A 12,401-nucleotide genomic window follows, 5' to 3' on the forward strand; every position below is an offset into this window, starting at 1 on the left:
AGGAGCTTGCTGCTGCTGCTGCTGCTAAGTCGCTTCAGTCGTGTCCGACTCTGTGCAACCCCATAGACAGCAGCCCACCAGGCTCCCCCATCCCTGGGATTCTCCAGGCAAGAACACTGGAGTGGGTTGCCATTTCCTTCTCCAATGCACGAAAGTGAAAAGTGAAAGTGAAGTCGCTCAGTCCTGTCTGACTCTTAGCGACCCCATGGACTGCAGCCCACCAGGCTCCTCCGTCCATGGGATTTTCCAGTCGAGAGTACTGGAGTGGGGTGCCATTGCCAGGAGCCTAGGTGACTATATTGACTTTCATGTGGGGACTTCGAGGGCCCCACACAGGTGTTTATCTCCCACAGATATTCCTAGCACCATGGGGCCTGCTGGGGCTTGTGGCCCAAGTGGCAGGCTCCTGACACTGCAGTGTGGACCTGCTAGAGAGCCTTCTCTTGCTCTGAAACCTGCTGCTTTGAGTCACCTGATAAATGGAAGCAGCGGTCTTTCCTTAGTTGGGCCTGCTATCTCCAGGACACACAGAGTCTTCCAAGAGTAGGAGGCGTGAGGTCCACTGGGGTCCATGTTCAGGCATGGCTCACACCACTGGATTATAACACTCTTGTACACTAGATTTCCACCTCAAACATGGGGAAAGGCCATTTCAATGCTAAATATGTTCTAGAGAATAGAAGAGGGAACATTTCCTAACTAGTTGTATGAGGCTACATCATACAATGTAGCCTTGAATCTTGACATCAAAAATTTTAAGAAGAGTGTAAGAAAGGAAGATCATAATCCATACTCACTCATTAACATAGATGCAGAATTCAAAACAGCATGTAAGCAAGCCAGATCCCGCAGTGTCCAGGAAGAAGTGCAGTCAGGTTTATCCCAGGAACACCAGATTGCACAACAGAAAGTCTATCACTGTAATTTACATGAACAGGTCAAAGGACACTGTTAATAAGCCTGTCACAGATGCAGAAAAGATACTCAATAAAATTCAGATTTTATTCGTGATGGAAACGATTAGCATGTGTTAACTTGATGAAGAGCATTCACCAAGAAGCCCTATGCAAATATCTACAGTGGTGAAATTTGGAAAGAATTCCCTTTAAAATCAGAAAAGGACAATGATGTCTGTAACCACTACTTCTTTTCAACATTGAACAATATATCAACAGTTCAGTAAGTTGTGTGTCAGCTTCATAAGAACAGATTTTTGTCTGCTTTGCTCACTGCTGATTCCAGTGCTTAAAATAGTGCCTGGCAGTGTGCAGGCATTCGTAAGTACTTGCCGAATGAATAAGACAGAAAAACAAAGGGAATGCTTAAGTTTCAGAAGGGGACTACGTAAACTGCCATTAGTTGAAGAAGACGTATCATCTGTGGATGAAATCTAGGGTAATCTAAAACTAATTGAATGTGAGGTTGCTCAAGAGAGTGCATTGTATTTCGTTACAACATCAGCACTCCTGACGATAAACCTAACAAGGTGTGTGTGCGAGATCTCTTTGTGCAAAATTATTAAACTTTATTGACAGATACTAAAGAAGACCTGCATGATGGAGGTGCATGTCATGTTAATAAGTAGTGTCAATGTCATAGAGATGGCGATTTTCCCCAGTTGATCTATAGATTCAATGCAATTTCAATAAAAATACCAATTATTTTGCTTTTCTTTTTGTTTGTCTCTTTTTATGCAGTTTGGCAAGTTGTTTTTAGCATTTGTAAGAAAGAGAAAGGCTCACAAATGGCCAAGATACTTGAGAAGAAGGTGCTCCTGGGGGGCTGTGGTGGGGAGGCTGCTCCTGACAGTGAGGAGACATCCTGGGAAGTTGTAGCAGTTAAAACAGTGTGGTGTTGGCGTAGGCATAGCTCAAGAGCCTGGACACGGACTTGGTTGTATTTGGAAACTTGGTGTGTGACTCACTGTGGGCGTAACTGATGAACAACACAGGGGAAAAGAGACGTTGGATCTTGGTTCATACATTCACGAAAATGCAGCAAATGGGTGACAAAACGTAAGTGTAAGAGACAAAACTTTAACAGTCTTAGAAGAAAATACAAGAGATTATCTTTAAGACTTTGAGATAGGGATGCTTTGTTAAGCAAAATATATGTAAAGTACCAGCCATAACTGGAAAAGATTGTATAAAATAAAGTTTTTGTTTATCAAAAGGAGGAATGCCGATCCGTGAAGAGGGAAAGGACAGTCACATCACACTCCTTCACGTATGTGTGTTAAGACACTTACTTGTGCAGTGCCTGTGGTGTGCTCAGCACTGTCCTAAGTGCTGGGACAAAAGGTGCAACTCTGTTTCATCCTAGTGGGCAGGACTCACAGTGCCAGTGATGGCGGGAAGACAGAGCAGAGCGCGTGAGGACTGGGTGCTTGTGTGTCATGAGGCGCAGCTCCAGGCAGCGAGCTGGGCTCAAGCGGAGGTGGAGCCGGCCAGAGCTGCGGGCAGCAGAGGCCCCCTCCGGGCTGAGGGGGTGGGCACGCTGGCTGCACAGGGAAGGCTGTGCAGTCAGTAGAGCTTGGCTTTTCTTCTGAGTGCGATGGGAGGACTTGGAGGCTTTGTGAGGAGTGACACTGTCTGGCTTTTAAGGCCACAGCCCTGGTGGCTCTGTCGAGAAGTGTGTGCAGGTGCAAGCAGAGGCTGCTTTAGCTGGATTGTCCTAGAAACAGACCTGAGACAGGGTGTGGTTCAAGTTGTTATCTGGAAGCGAGTGGGAAGGAAGGTGGGGCAGCTCGTGGAAGACGCTGGCAGGTCAGCTGCTGTTATATCCCTGGGCATCCCCACCAGGCATTGTCTGCCACAGGTAGAGAGGGCCAAACAATCAGCCTGTATTGGGCTTCCCTGGTAACGAATCTACGTGCCAATGAAGGAGACCCGGGTTCAATCCCAGGAAGATTCCCTGAGAAGAAAATGGCAACCGACTCCAGTATTCTTGCCTGGAAAGTCCCACGGGCAGAGGAGCCAGGCGGGCTGCTGTCCATGGGGTGGCAAAGAGTTGGATATGACTTAGTGACTGAATAACAACTCATCATTTATTGACGTTAGGCTGTAGGCCTTGTGTCCTGGCCTGGAAAAGCTTTCAGGAACAAAGATATAAGCTGTGACAACTGGATATTGGGCCACAGAAGATGTGTATGTGGCCCAGCATTACTGCCATGAGCCAGGAGTGGAGCTGGGGAGCTGGGGTGCAGTGAGACATGGTCAAGTTCTGGGTGTAACTTCAAGGTAGAGCTGTAGATGAATCAGATGGGAGTGTGAGAGATGAAGCAAGGATGGCATCAGAATTTTTTTCTGAGCACTTGGAGAAGTGGTCGGTCTTTCATTGAAAAGGGAGAAAATTGTGAGGAACAGGTTTTCTGATGACCGTCTGGCTGCACTTTATCCGTGTTAGAGTTCAGTCCGGCTGCCCTCCCTGGAGTCGTCCACGGGCAGCCAGAGGAGACTCGGGCCAATAATGTAAGGCTGGGAATTGTGAGCCTGTAAGATGAGATGGTGTGAGATCCACGGGAGCAAAGAGTGTGAGGCCAGCACGTGGTGACCAGGGCTGGAGGGCAGAGGCCTTCCAGACCCCAGGGGAGGTTAGTGTCCAGAGTGTGCGAGGCTCTTCTGTGAGCCCAAGGCATCTTACAGAGCAGAAGACACGCCACGGAAAGATGCTCAACCTTATTTGTAATCAAAGAAATGCAAAGTGAAACAGCACCGAGATGCCATTTCATAGTTACTGGTTTGTCAAACAGAAATTCCGACGTGGCCAGCGGTGGGTGAGGATGTGGGTGCTGCTGCTGGGTGTCTGGGGAGGTCGGGCACATCTGTAGCTACAGCCTCCGAGGTACAGGTGTGCAGGGTGCCTGAGCAGATGAGCCTGGAGACGTTGTTCACTCTGATGTTCGTGGCAGTGTCTGCAGCAGCAGAGCCTGGAGACGCTCTCCACTCTGATGTTCGTGGCAGTGTCTGCAGTGGCAGCAGAAGTGGTTTGTGGACACAGTGAATGAAATCCTCATCAGGAGGACGCCTCTCAAATTGACATTTGCTCAGAGTCAGAGCACAAGTTCACCCAAGCCCACGAGGGCTACATACAGTCTAATCCCATCACAGAGTTAAGAAAAGACAAGTATAGCTCATTTTAAGAGTTTGAGCTAAAACAGTAAAGAAAAGCAATTATTAACAATAATTAAGTGTAGTTACTACATCTTGTGGAGGGGGGCATGGCAACCTACTCCAGTATTCCTGCCCGGAGAACCCCCAGGGATGGAGGAGCCTGGTGGGCTACAATCCATGGGGATCGCAGAGTCAGACACAACTGAGCGACTAAGCACAACTACATCTGGGGAAGAGAGAGACAGGAAGGGCTTTCAGAGTAATGGTGACATTCTGGTTTTTAAGCTGGATAATGAATATATGGATGATTTATCATCTTTATTTAAAAAACGTGTGTGTATATATAATTACACGTATTCTTTTGTTTACATGAGATGTTTCATGGTGTTGAGAAGTTAATGATCTGAACAATCCAGGCTGAGAGCTGCCGTTTTAACAAAAAAAAATCAAGGGTGTTTGTTGTACTAGCCGTTGGCCTTGCAGTACGGTCTGGGTGCTGCCCGTTCACTGTGGGCTTCCCGCTCAGAAACGGTTCCCCTGTGTGCTCTGCTTCCCTGGACACAGGAATCTTTATTCCCCTGGAAAAAAGGATCCGAACACTGGGCTTCCGACTGCAAGGGCACAGTCCCGGGGGTTTGGGCACGTGTGTGCCTCGTCAGCAGGGGGTGGAGGCTCAGGTGGCTAATGTCATCGACGTGCTGTCTCCCAGGGATGCCTCTCCAGAGAGAGGCCCCTCAGCTGCTGGACTCTTGAGGGGCAGCTTGCAGATGTTTGAGACCCTCCAGGGCAGCCTCCCTCAATCCTGCACACCCAGCAGTTCTGGTGGGAGTGTTCAGAATCTGCCTGGTCTCAAAGCTCAGCTGCCCAGCTGCTAGTGATTTCCGAGGGCAGTCTTCTTGCTGCTCTGCCTGGAGGAGGGAAGAGGAAGGCAAGCCGCCCTGTGGGTTTCCGTGTTGCTTCTCTTTCTCCATTTGTAGTCACTTCATCTGTTACTTTGTGGATGCACTTTTTTTTTCCTGAGGCAAAAATATGAGTGTCAGTTCCCACTCCCAACTTAAAAGTCGCGTAGAGCAATAGTCTTAATAACCAGGGTCGCATAGAGAAAGTGCTCCAAACAAGCATGAAACTGACATTGATTTCTTTGCCTGGAATAAAAAAATAAGTGTCTGTGAGTCATCTTTGGATTTGCATTACAAACAGAAATGCAAATGACGCCTCTGTCTGCGTAACCTACAGATTTCAAAAATGTGTTTTGATTTGGTTCATTTTTAAGCAAAATATGCAGTTTACCAAAATCCTAAAAATTTCCAGTGAAGTATTCAGAGTTTGAGTTTTTGCTTGTGTTGATGACTCATTTTCTCTTTTGTTTTCTGTTTTTGTTCTTGATTTACCTTAACCTACCTGCTGACTCACGCCACCCAACATACAATGCGAAAACCATGTCTCCGTCTGTATGTTGCGCGCCTGCTGCTCAAACATCCCAATTTGTAAATAACACGCAAATACCCATCCATGAAAACATCACATATAGGAAACGGTTGGTTTCATGACTTATACAGTTCTTAAAGCTCTTTGTTTTGCTTGCTCTGCTCTCCTTTTCCTCTGCTTCCTGTCACCCTCACCGCCGCCCTCCTGTGCTCAGAGCCCAGCTGTACCCGCCCCCTCTGGCCTCTAGTGCGCTCTCCCTGGCTCCTGGCCTTCTGAGGGCCCTCAGGGGCCACTTGATCACAGGAACTGGCCTTGGGCCAAGAGAGGAGATAGGGGCTTCTGAGAGAGAGGCAGGTAAGTGTCGAGACTGAGTCAGGATTGGGGGTGGGGGTTGCTGGGTGCGAGGTTGGACCTGCTCCCTGTAAAGTCCGCGGTTTCTGCTGCACAGTCATCTCCCTTCTGCTCTACCTCTGCTGGCTAGCAGACCAAGTGGGCTTGGGTCCACCTCTGACGAAGTCTCCTGTTGGGTCCTTCCTGGACAGACCTTATGTGAAGGCCTGGCTGGGGGGCATGAACCTTGGGGGATTGTCCTGACTGAGTAGGAAGAGGGCCTTTGCCCCAGGAGGCAGCAGAGAGCTGGGCCTCCATCCAGCACCATGGATTCCCGTGTGCCCTGGTCAGCGAGCTTGTGTGGAGCCCATGTAAGTGGGGTGGACAGGGCCTCCTTCCGGGTCTGAGGACAATCTGAGGGAGAGTGGGGACGCTGGAGCAGACTGAGCCGAGGCCTCGGCTGGAAGTTCATGCAAAGAGCAAATGTTTCAGGTTCCTGAACAGAAGGTGAATGTGGTAAAGCGTTTCACAATCAGCAGAAAAGCTTGAGTTTTGAGAAAAAGACATTTAAGCCGCACAAGTACCAGGCTGCATCTTTAGCGCAGGCTCTGCTGGTGTCGTCAGGCCTCCGCTCAGCCCTTCCTGCCGCCCCCGAGCAGGCCCCTCAGGCTTACTCCTTTTGTCTCTGTCTTTCCTCCTGTCTCCCCCATCATCAGTCCCCTTGAGAATGAAGCTGAGTAGGAAAGCAGCTTGTTCCCCGTGCGGCTGCACCTCCTCCCCAGCACGTGTGGGGCCCCCGGCACATGTGCACAGTCTGAGGGGGAGCCCCTCATTCTGCTGTGAGTCTGCCCAGACGCAATGATGTGCTTGGACACAGGAGGTGAGGGCCTTGGCCTGGGGTCCACTTGCCTTTGTGGCTCCCATCTCAGTTTTCTCAATGATTCCTCACCCCCAGGCATGACGTCCTAACACCGCCACCGTGGGGAGGAGGAAGCAGGTGCTCAGTGGAGCTGGGGACCAGTGTCCCCTCAGTGTAAAGCAGCTGCCGCGTTGAGGGGTGCAGCGTTGACCTTGCTGGCTCAGAGGCAGGGGTGATAAGGGGGCCCTGACTTGAAAGTCGCTGTGTCTACTCCAGGGTACAGCAGAAACCGTGGACTCTGGGGGTGGGGAGGGTTGTGTCCACCTCCAGGGGTCGGCTGAGGCCAGGGGTGGCCGTGCTCAGCCGTGGGGAGGCCGCCATGTGCTTGCTGCCCCCACTGTCCAGCATGCGGCCCGCTTGGTGGTGTCTGGCGGCTCGTGCCCTGGGTGCAGCCATGATGTGCTCAGGCCATCACACTGCTTGCGGCATCTGTAGCTGCCTCACCATCCTCCTTCATGACTCTCTAGGGCTGTCTGTCTGTTGGCACCCCCACCCTCTCCTAGGTGCCTACTGGAGCCCCGAGGAGAAAGTCTGGGAGGATGGGTGGGGCCTGGGTGTCAGTGGGAAGTGTTATGTGGCTGAGCTCTGTGTCCAGGGACTTGAATGGACAGCACCTTCCTCTGTCTGCTCTGGTATCCGTCCCTTCTTTATTACCCAGAAGACTATTTCCTCCCACTATTTTCAGGAGATCATCTTGTCTGTGCCAATTGCCTGAGCAAATTGCTTTTGTCCTGGCCCCTCCAGGTCCACATGCGCAGGTGGTTTCAAAATGAAGAAGCCTGAGGAGGCAGCCCCTCACCCTTGCTGGGCTTCATTGTCCTGTACAAAGGGCTCCCTGACACCCTAAAAGGTCCCCCTTCCAACCTCCTGAGATCACTGGCTCACCTGAGAGTCCTCAAGGCCCAGGGGACTCAGATAGAGAGTGTGGATGTATCTCATCTACCCTGTCTGCCCTGAGGGTCTCTTTCCCCAGCTCGAGCTAGTGAGGGAGCTGCAGGCAAATGAGAATCCCTTCCAGGATCACGTCCCGAGGTCCACTCTGCCTTCTTGCTGATCTGGACCACAGTCAGCCCTTCTGTGCCTGTGAACTGCCCTGTCCCCCTGTGGAATTGTCTAAAACTCAGCACCACCGCCCAGGGTAACTTATGTCCCTCACCAGCACAGTCCAGAGTCCCAGGTGGAAGTGAAGAAGCCAGCCCCTGAGATGAGGCAAGCAAGGGGTGGAGTGAGGCCTGTCCCCCGACAGACACCTCGTCCTAGCCAAGATCAGATGGGCAGCCCTGGAGCGGGACGCCGTTCCTCCCAGACCCTGCCACCTCCTGCACGTGCTCACCGCGGCTGCTGCCTCATTCAACACCTGCTCTCTTTTCTCTGTGTCTGACCACTGAATCTGGCAACACAATGTATCTAGCCTGAGCTGCTTGCGTATTTTAAAACAGCAAAGTGTGAGGAAGCTGCTCTCAGGCTGCGTGTGGGTGGGCAGAAGAGGGCACCTGGTCTCTAAGCAGGCAGGGCAAGAAGCCCCCCGTGCCCATGAGCACCCCTTTCTACTCAGGGACACTGCCCAGAGCTGGGCTCCCTGAAAGGGATGTGCCAGGGATTCAGGTGCCCTTGAGCCAGGGTGGAAGCGTTACTCCCGGGTCATCCGTGGAGCCCAGAGATTATCGGTTTGCTCTGTGCTTGACTTTAGACCCTCTGGATGAGGGCGTGCTGTGAGACGTCTCGGGTTCTCTGGAGCAGAGACTGGTCTGGGGGCTACGGAGGGGGCTTCTCGGGTGGCAGCAGCGGGGCCGCCACCACCTACAGCTCCTGTCAAGACTTGTCCGCAGGTCCCTGCCTGGCCCCAGAGGACGTGTCCGCCCCTCTGCTGGGCCCCGGGTGGCAGGGCCTTGCTGGCATGTGGGAGACAAGGGCAGTCTTGGGGAGAGGGAGCCAAGGGAGACAAGGGAGTCTGAGGAGAGGCAGCCCCGCCCAGTCCCTGGGCTGCTCAGCTGTGTCCTGAGAGGCGGTCAGTGTCGGAGGCCTGGCTGCGGGCAGCCTCCCGTTCCCCCTGGCAGCAGGGAGCTGCTTCACAGGACTCATCTGTCCCTCCCTGTGGAGGGAGTGTCTCTGATTTGCTGCATGAGAAGTTGTTTGCAATGACAAGCTTTACTTCTGGAAGATTTTCTGGTGGCTGATTGCTGCTTAGACTGTGAAGCAGTGACTTTTTGTTTCAGTCTCTCTCTTCACCTGCTTTTCTTTGGGACACAGTGACTTGGGGAGGTGGGTGGGGAGCAGCCTCCCTGTGCCTGTGGGAGGCTGGTTTCTGAAGGTCAGAGCACAACCTCTTTTCCCTGCAGAACAACTTCATCAACCTCAGCTTCCTCCGCCTCTTCCGTGCTGCCCGACTCATCAAGCTGCTCCGCCAAGGCTACACCATCCGCATTCTGCTCTGGACCTTCGTCCAGTCCTTCAAGGTGAGGCTGGGCGTGGCCAGGCGGGGCCTGACCTCTCCCTCGTTGTGCCGGTGGGGGAGCTTCTGCCCTACCGCCCTGGCACTCTCCTTGGGAAGACCAGGGTGGGTGCCACCCCTCCCATGGCCCCCGTTGTTCCTGTGAGTTTGTAAGGACACTTTTAGTTTTACAGAGAGTATCTTGTTTATGCTCACAAAGGGCTGAAGTGGCTTTTATGACTTGGTTTGTAAATGAAGATGATGGGCACTTGGTGAAGGGGCTTGGTGGTCAGTGGGGCTGGGTCGGAGGTCAGCTAAGGCTGGTGCTGCCCAGAGACCCAGCCAGTGTCCACTCTCTGGATGTGGTGCAGGCAAGGGGGCTGGTGGCTCTCCTGGCGCTGAGCCGGCCTCCTTGTGTCTCTGCAGGCCCTGCCCTATGTGTGCCTGCTCATCGCCATGCTGTTCTTCATCTACGCCATCATCGGCATGCAGGTGGGTGTGTGTAGGGCCGTCGCATGACAGCAGGGACTGGTTGGCACTCAGCAGTGTTTCTATGAGCCAGGTGCCAGTCTAAGCACTTTATGAACTTAATTCTTAGAAAGACTGTTCTGTAGCTGAGGCCAGGCATTGCCACCCTTTGTGGGCAGATGTGCGGCCCTCCTCTTGTGTGGAGTCCTGCTGGTCTGTGTCCGGGCACCGGTGGGCACGGTTGCCTGGGTGCTGAGCTCGCACAGTGAGGAGTGTTTGAGCACATCTGCAGGGCCTGGGCGGCCTGTGCCGCAGCAGCTGGTCGTGCCTTTCGCCCAGGAGCACTTCTGAAGGATGTAGGGATGGGAGGTGGTCTCAAATGTTAATTTGTGGTGGGAGGAGACAGTGTCTAAAAGGTTAGCTGAAAACTGATTTTTAAACTCTATTTTCAGGGATTGAAAGTTCTCTTGCTTGAAATTTACTGAGATCTGATGTTATTTAAAACAAATATATGTTTTTCATGCTTTGGTCTATGGACATACAAAAACACAGCCCAGTGATCTTTGTTTTTGATGGATATATGATAATTCATAAATTTTCAGCTGGATTCCAGATTTTAAGCTGCTTAGAGTGAGGGGCTTATTTGCATTTCTAACCCTGAAAGAAAGAAATTAAAATGGGTACAAAGCCCATTGTCGTGTTTGCACAAAAATGTTAAAAAAACTTTCAAGTGATCTATCAGAGTATCAGTATAGTTAACTGTTTTGGGGTCATTGATGAGAGAGTGAATTTTAAAATGATTCCTTCCTTTTGTCTAGCAGAGTCCACCGAAACTTAGCTCTGGGCCCCACTTTTTACTGGTTATGCTGTTTGGTCCTGGACAGGCTCAGAGCCAGAGCCCGTGCAGACCGGGCTGTGGGACAGTGGCATGTTAGACTTGCCAGGCGCTTCCTCTTCCCTGGAAGTGAAGGCGCAGATGCCGCGGGGGCCAGACACCCAGACCCTGTACCCCAGCAGCAGTACTGGCAGCTCTGTCGGGGTCTCTGGGTGAGGGCGGTCCCAGCCCGTGTGGCCCCCACTGCACGCCCACAGCCTCCTGCCTGGCCATGGCTCCTAAGGACCCAGCGCACTGGTCTGCAGTGCTGTCTGCCTTCCTCTCCACTGCAGGTGTTTGGAAACATTGCTCTGGATGACGACACCAGCATCAACCGTCACAATAACTTTCGGACGTTTCTTCAGGCCTTGATGCTGCTCTTCAGGTGTGTTGTGGGAGGTGCAGGTGGGTCCAGAATCAGAGGCTCCTCCTCAGTGTGTTGTTTAGAGGTAGGTCCAGGCTCAGGGACCCCGTCATTCGAGATGGACCCCAGCCTCCACTCCTCGTCGTACGGGCTTCTCTATGGTGGGCCTTTCCAGTTTCTCCTCCCTTTCTGCTTGTTCTTCCTTAATGGCTCCTGGGCCTGACGGGAGGCCCCCGAAGCAGTCAGTCTGAGACCCCTGGGCTGGGCTGGCTTGCCTACCTTGTCTCTGCTGCCCAGTGAGGTCTTGAAGCACAGGTGTCAAAAGAGCCTTTCTTGGTGTGCCAGCCCCAAGCTTCCCATCAGCTTGCCTTAGTGATTTCAGGGATCTCTGGGATCAGGAAAAGCGGGCAGCAGAGAGCTGCTGTCGACAGGGTGCACCCGCTCAGTGGCCCAAGGGACCAACCGGCCAGACACGTGGGTCTGAGGGCAGCTCCATCCGCCTCTGTTGCTCACAGTGGCTGCAGTTCCCACGGCTCCAGGGTGCAGTCAAGGGGTGCACCAGGGCAGGGCCTTGAGGAGCACCGATTTGTGTCAGCTCAGAGGCCTCCCTGCAAAGGTGTATGGGGGATGGCTCCCTAGCCATTTCTCTGAGGCATGGACACACGTGGACTGTGGCTGTCCACCGCCCTGACGTAAGAAGGCACTCGTGGGTAGAGCCCAGAGGGTCGAATGTGTCTCCTTCATTCACTGTGATCCTCAGGGAGGGCAGAAATGTGGTCTCTCTAATAATTTATGATGAGGGGCCTCATAATAAGTTAATATTTAATTAATAAATAAACAGCAGACCCCACCTTGGGCCCCTTCCTGAGGTTTCCCTGCTATGTCCACTTTTGGGGACACCCAGCTCAGCTGACCCTATGCAGATGTATTTGGCGGGGTGTGGGAGTTCATTTTTTGGAGGGTGAGATCAGCCCAGGCCTGCTTCACTGAGCTGCCTGGAGAGAGTTTCTGACTTACTCTTTCCATCAGACAAACAGGATCCTTAGGCTGACACTTCCCCGAGTAGTGTCATTTCTCCGGACTTTAGTTCTTACATGCACTTTATTTCTTTGTTTATTAATATCCTGCTTCATGTCACAAGATATATGAAGCCAGCCTTGATTTTAAACCTTTGATCTCAAAGACCTCTGTTCCTTCCTCATCACATGGGCACCCTCATCATTCAGGCTTGGCACAGGCTGAACCAGCCATTGTCAGTGGGGAGTGGACCCAGCTTCTGCCCAGGACTGACCACACAGAGGCATGCTGGGCCACCTGCAAGTCTGATGCACATCTGGCCCCTGTGCTGGCTTCATGCACAGGAGCGGAAGGCCATGCAGGCGGGCTTCTGCAGTAGCTGCTCAGGCTTGAGGGTTCCTGATGTGCTCCAGAAACAGTAGAGGCGGGGGTGGCTGCAGTAGAGTGAATGGGGACCG

General features: G+C 52.3%; 1 protein-coding gene across 1 annotated transcript in view; it reads left to right on the forward strand.

The window, feature by feature from the left end:
• LOC105004623 (voltage-dependent N-type calcium channel subunit alpha-1B) overlaps nucleotides 1–12,401 on the forward strand; it is a gene marked incomplete at its 5' end in the record, with an annotated part of 57,622 nt that overhangs the window by 19,626 nt on the left and 25,595 nt on the right. The window contains 4 exons of the mRNA XM_010862294.1: nucleotides 5,644–5,649; nucleotides 9,129–9,245; nucleotides 9,647–9,712; nucleotides 10,856–10,947. Of these exons, the coding sequence (XP_010860596.1) occupies nucleotides 5,644–5,649; nucleotides 9,129–9,245; nucleotides 9,647–9,712; nucleotides 10,856–10,947 (281 nt within the window). The remainder of the gene's footprint in view (nucleotides 1–5,643; nucleotides 5,650–9,128; nucleotides 9,246–9,646; nucleotides 9,713–10,855; nucleotides 10,948–12,401) is intronic.

The sequence above is a fragment of the Bison bison genome, unplaced genomic scaffold, assembly GCF_000754665.1.
Source record: "Bison bison bison isolate TAMUID 2011002044 unplaced genomic scaffold, Bison_UMD1.0 scf7180017858072, whole genome shotgun sequence".
Taxonomy (NCBI): domain Eukaryota; kingdom Metazoa; phylum Chordata; class Mammalia; order Artiodactyla; family Bovidae; genus Bison; species Bison bison.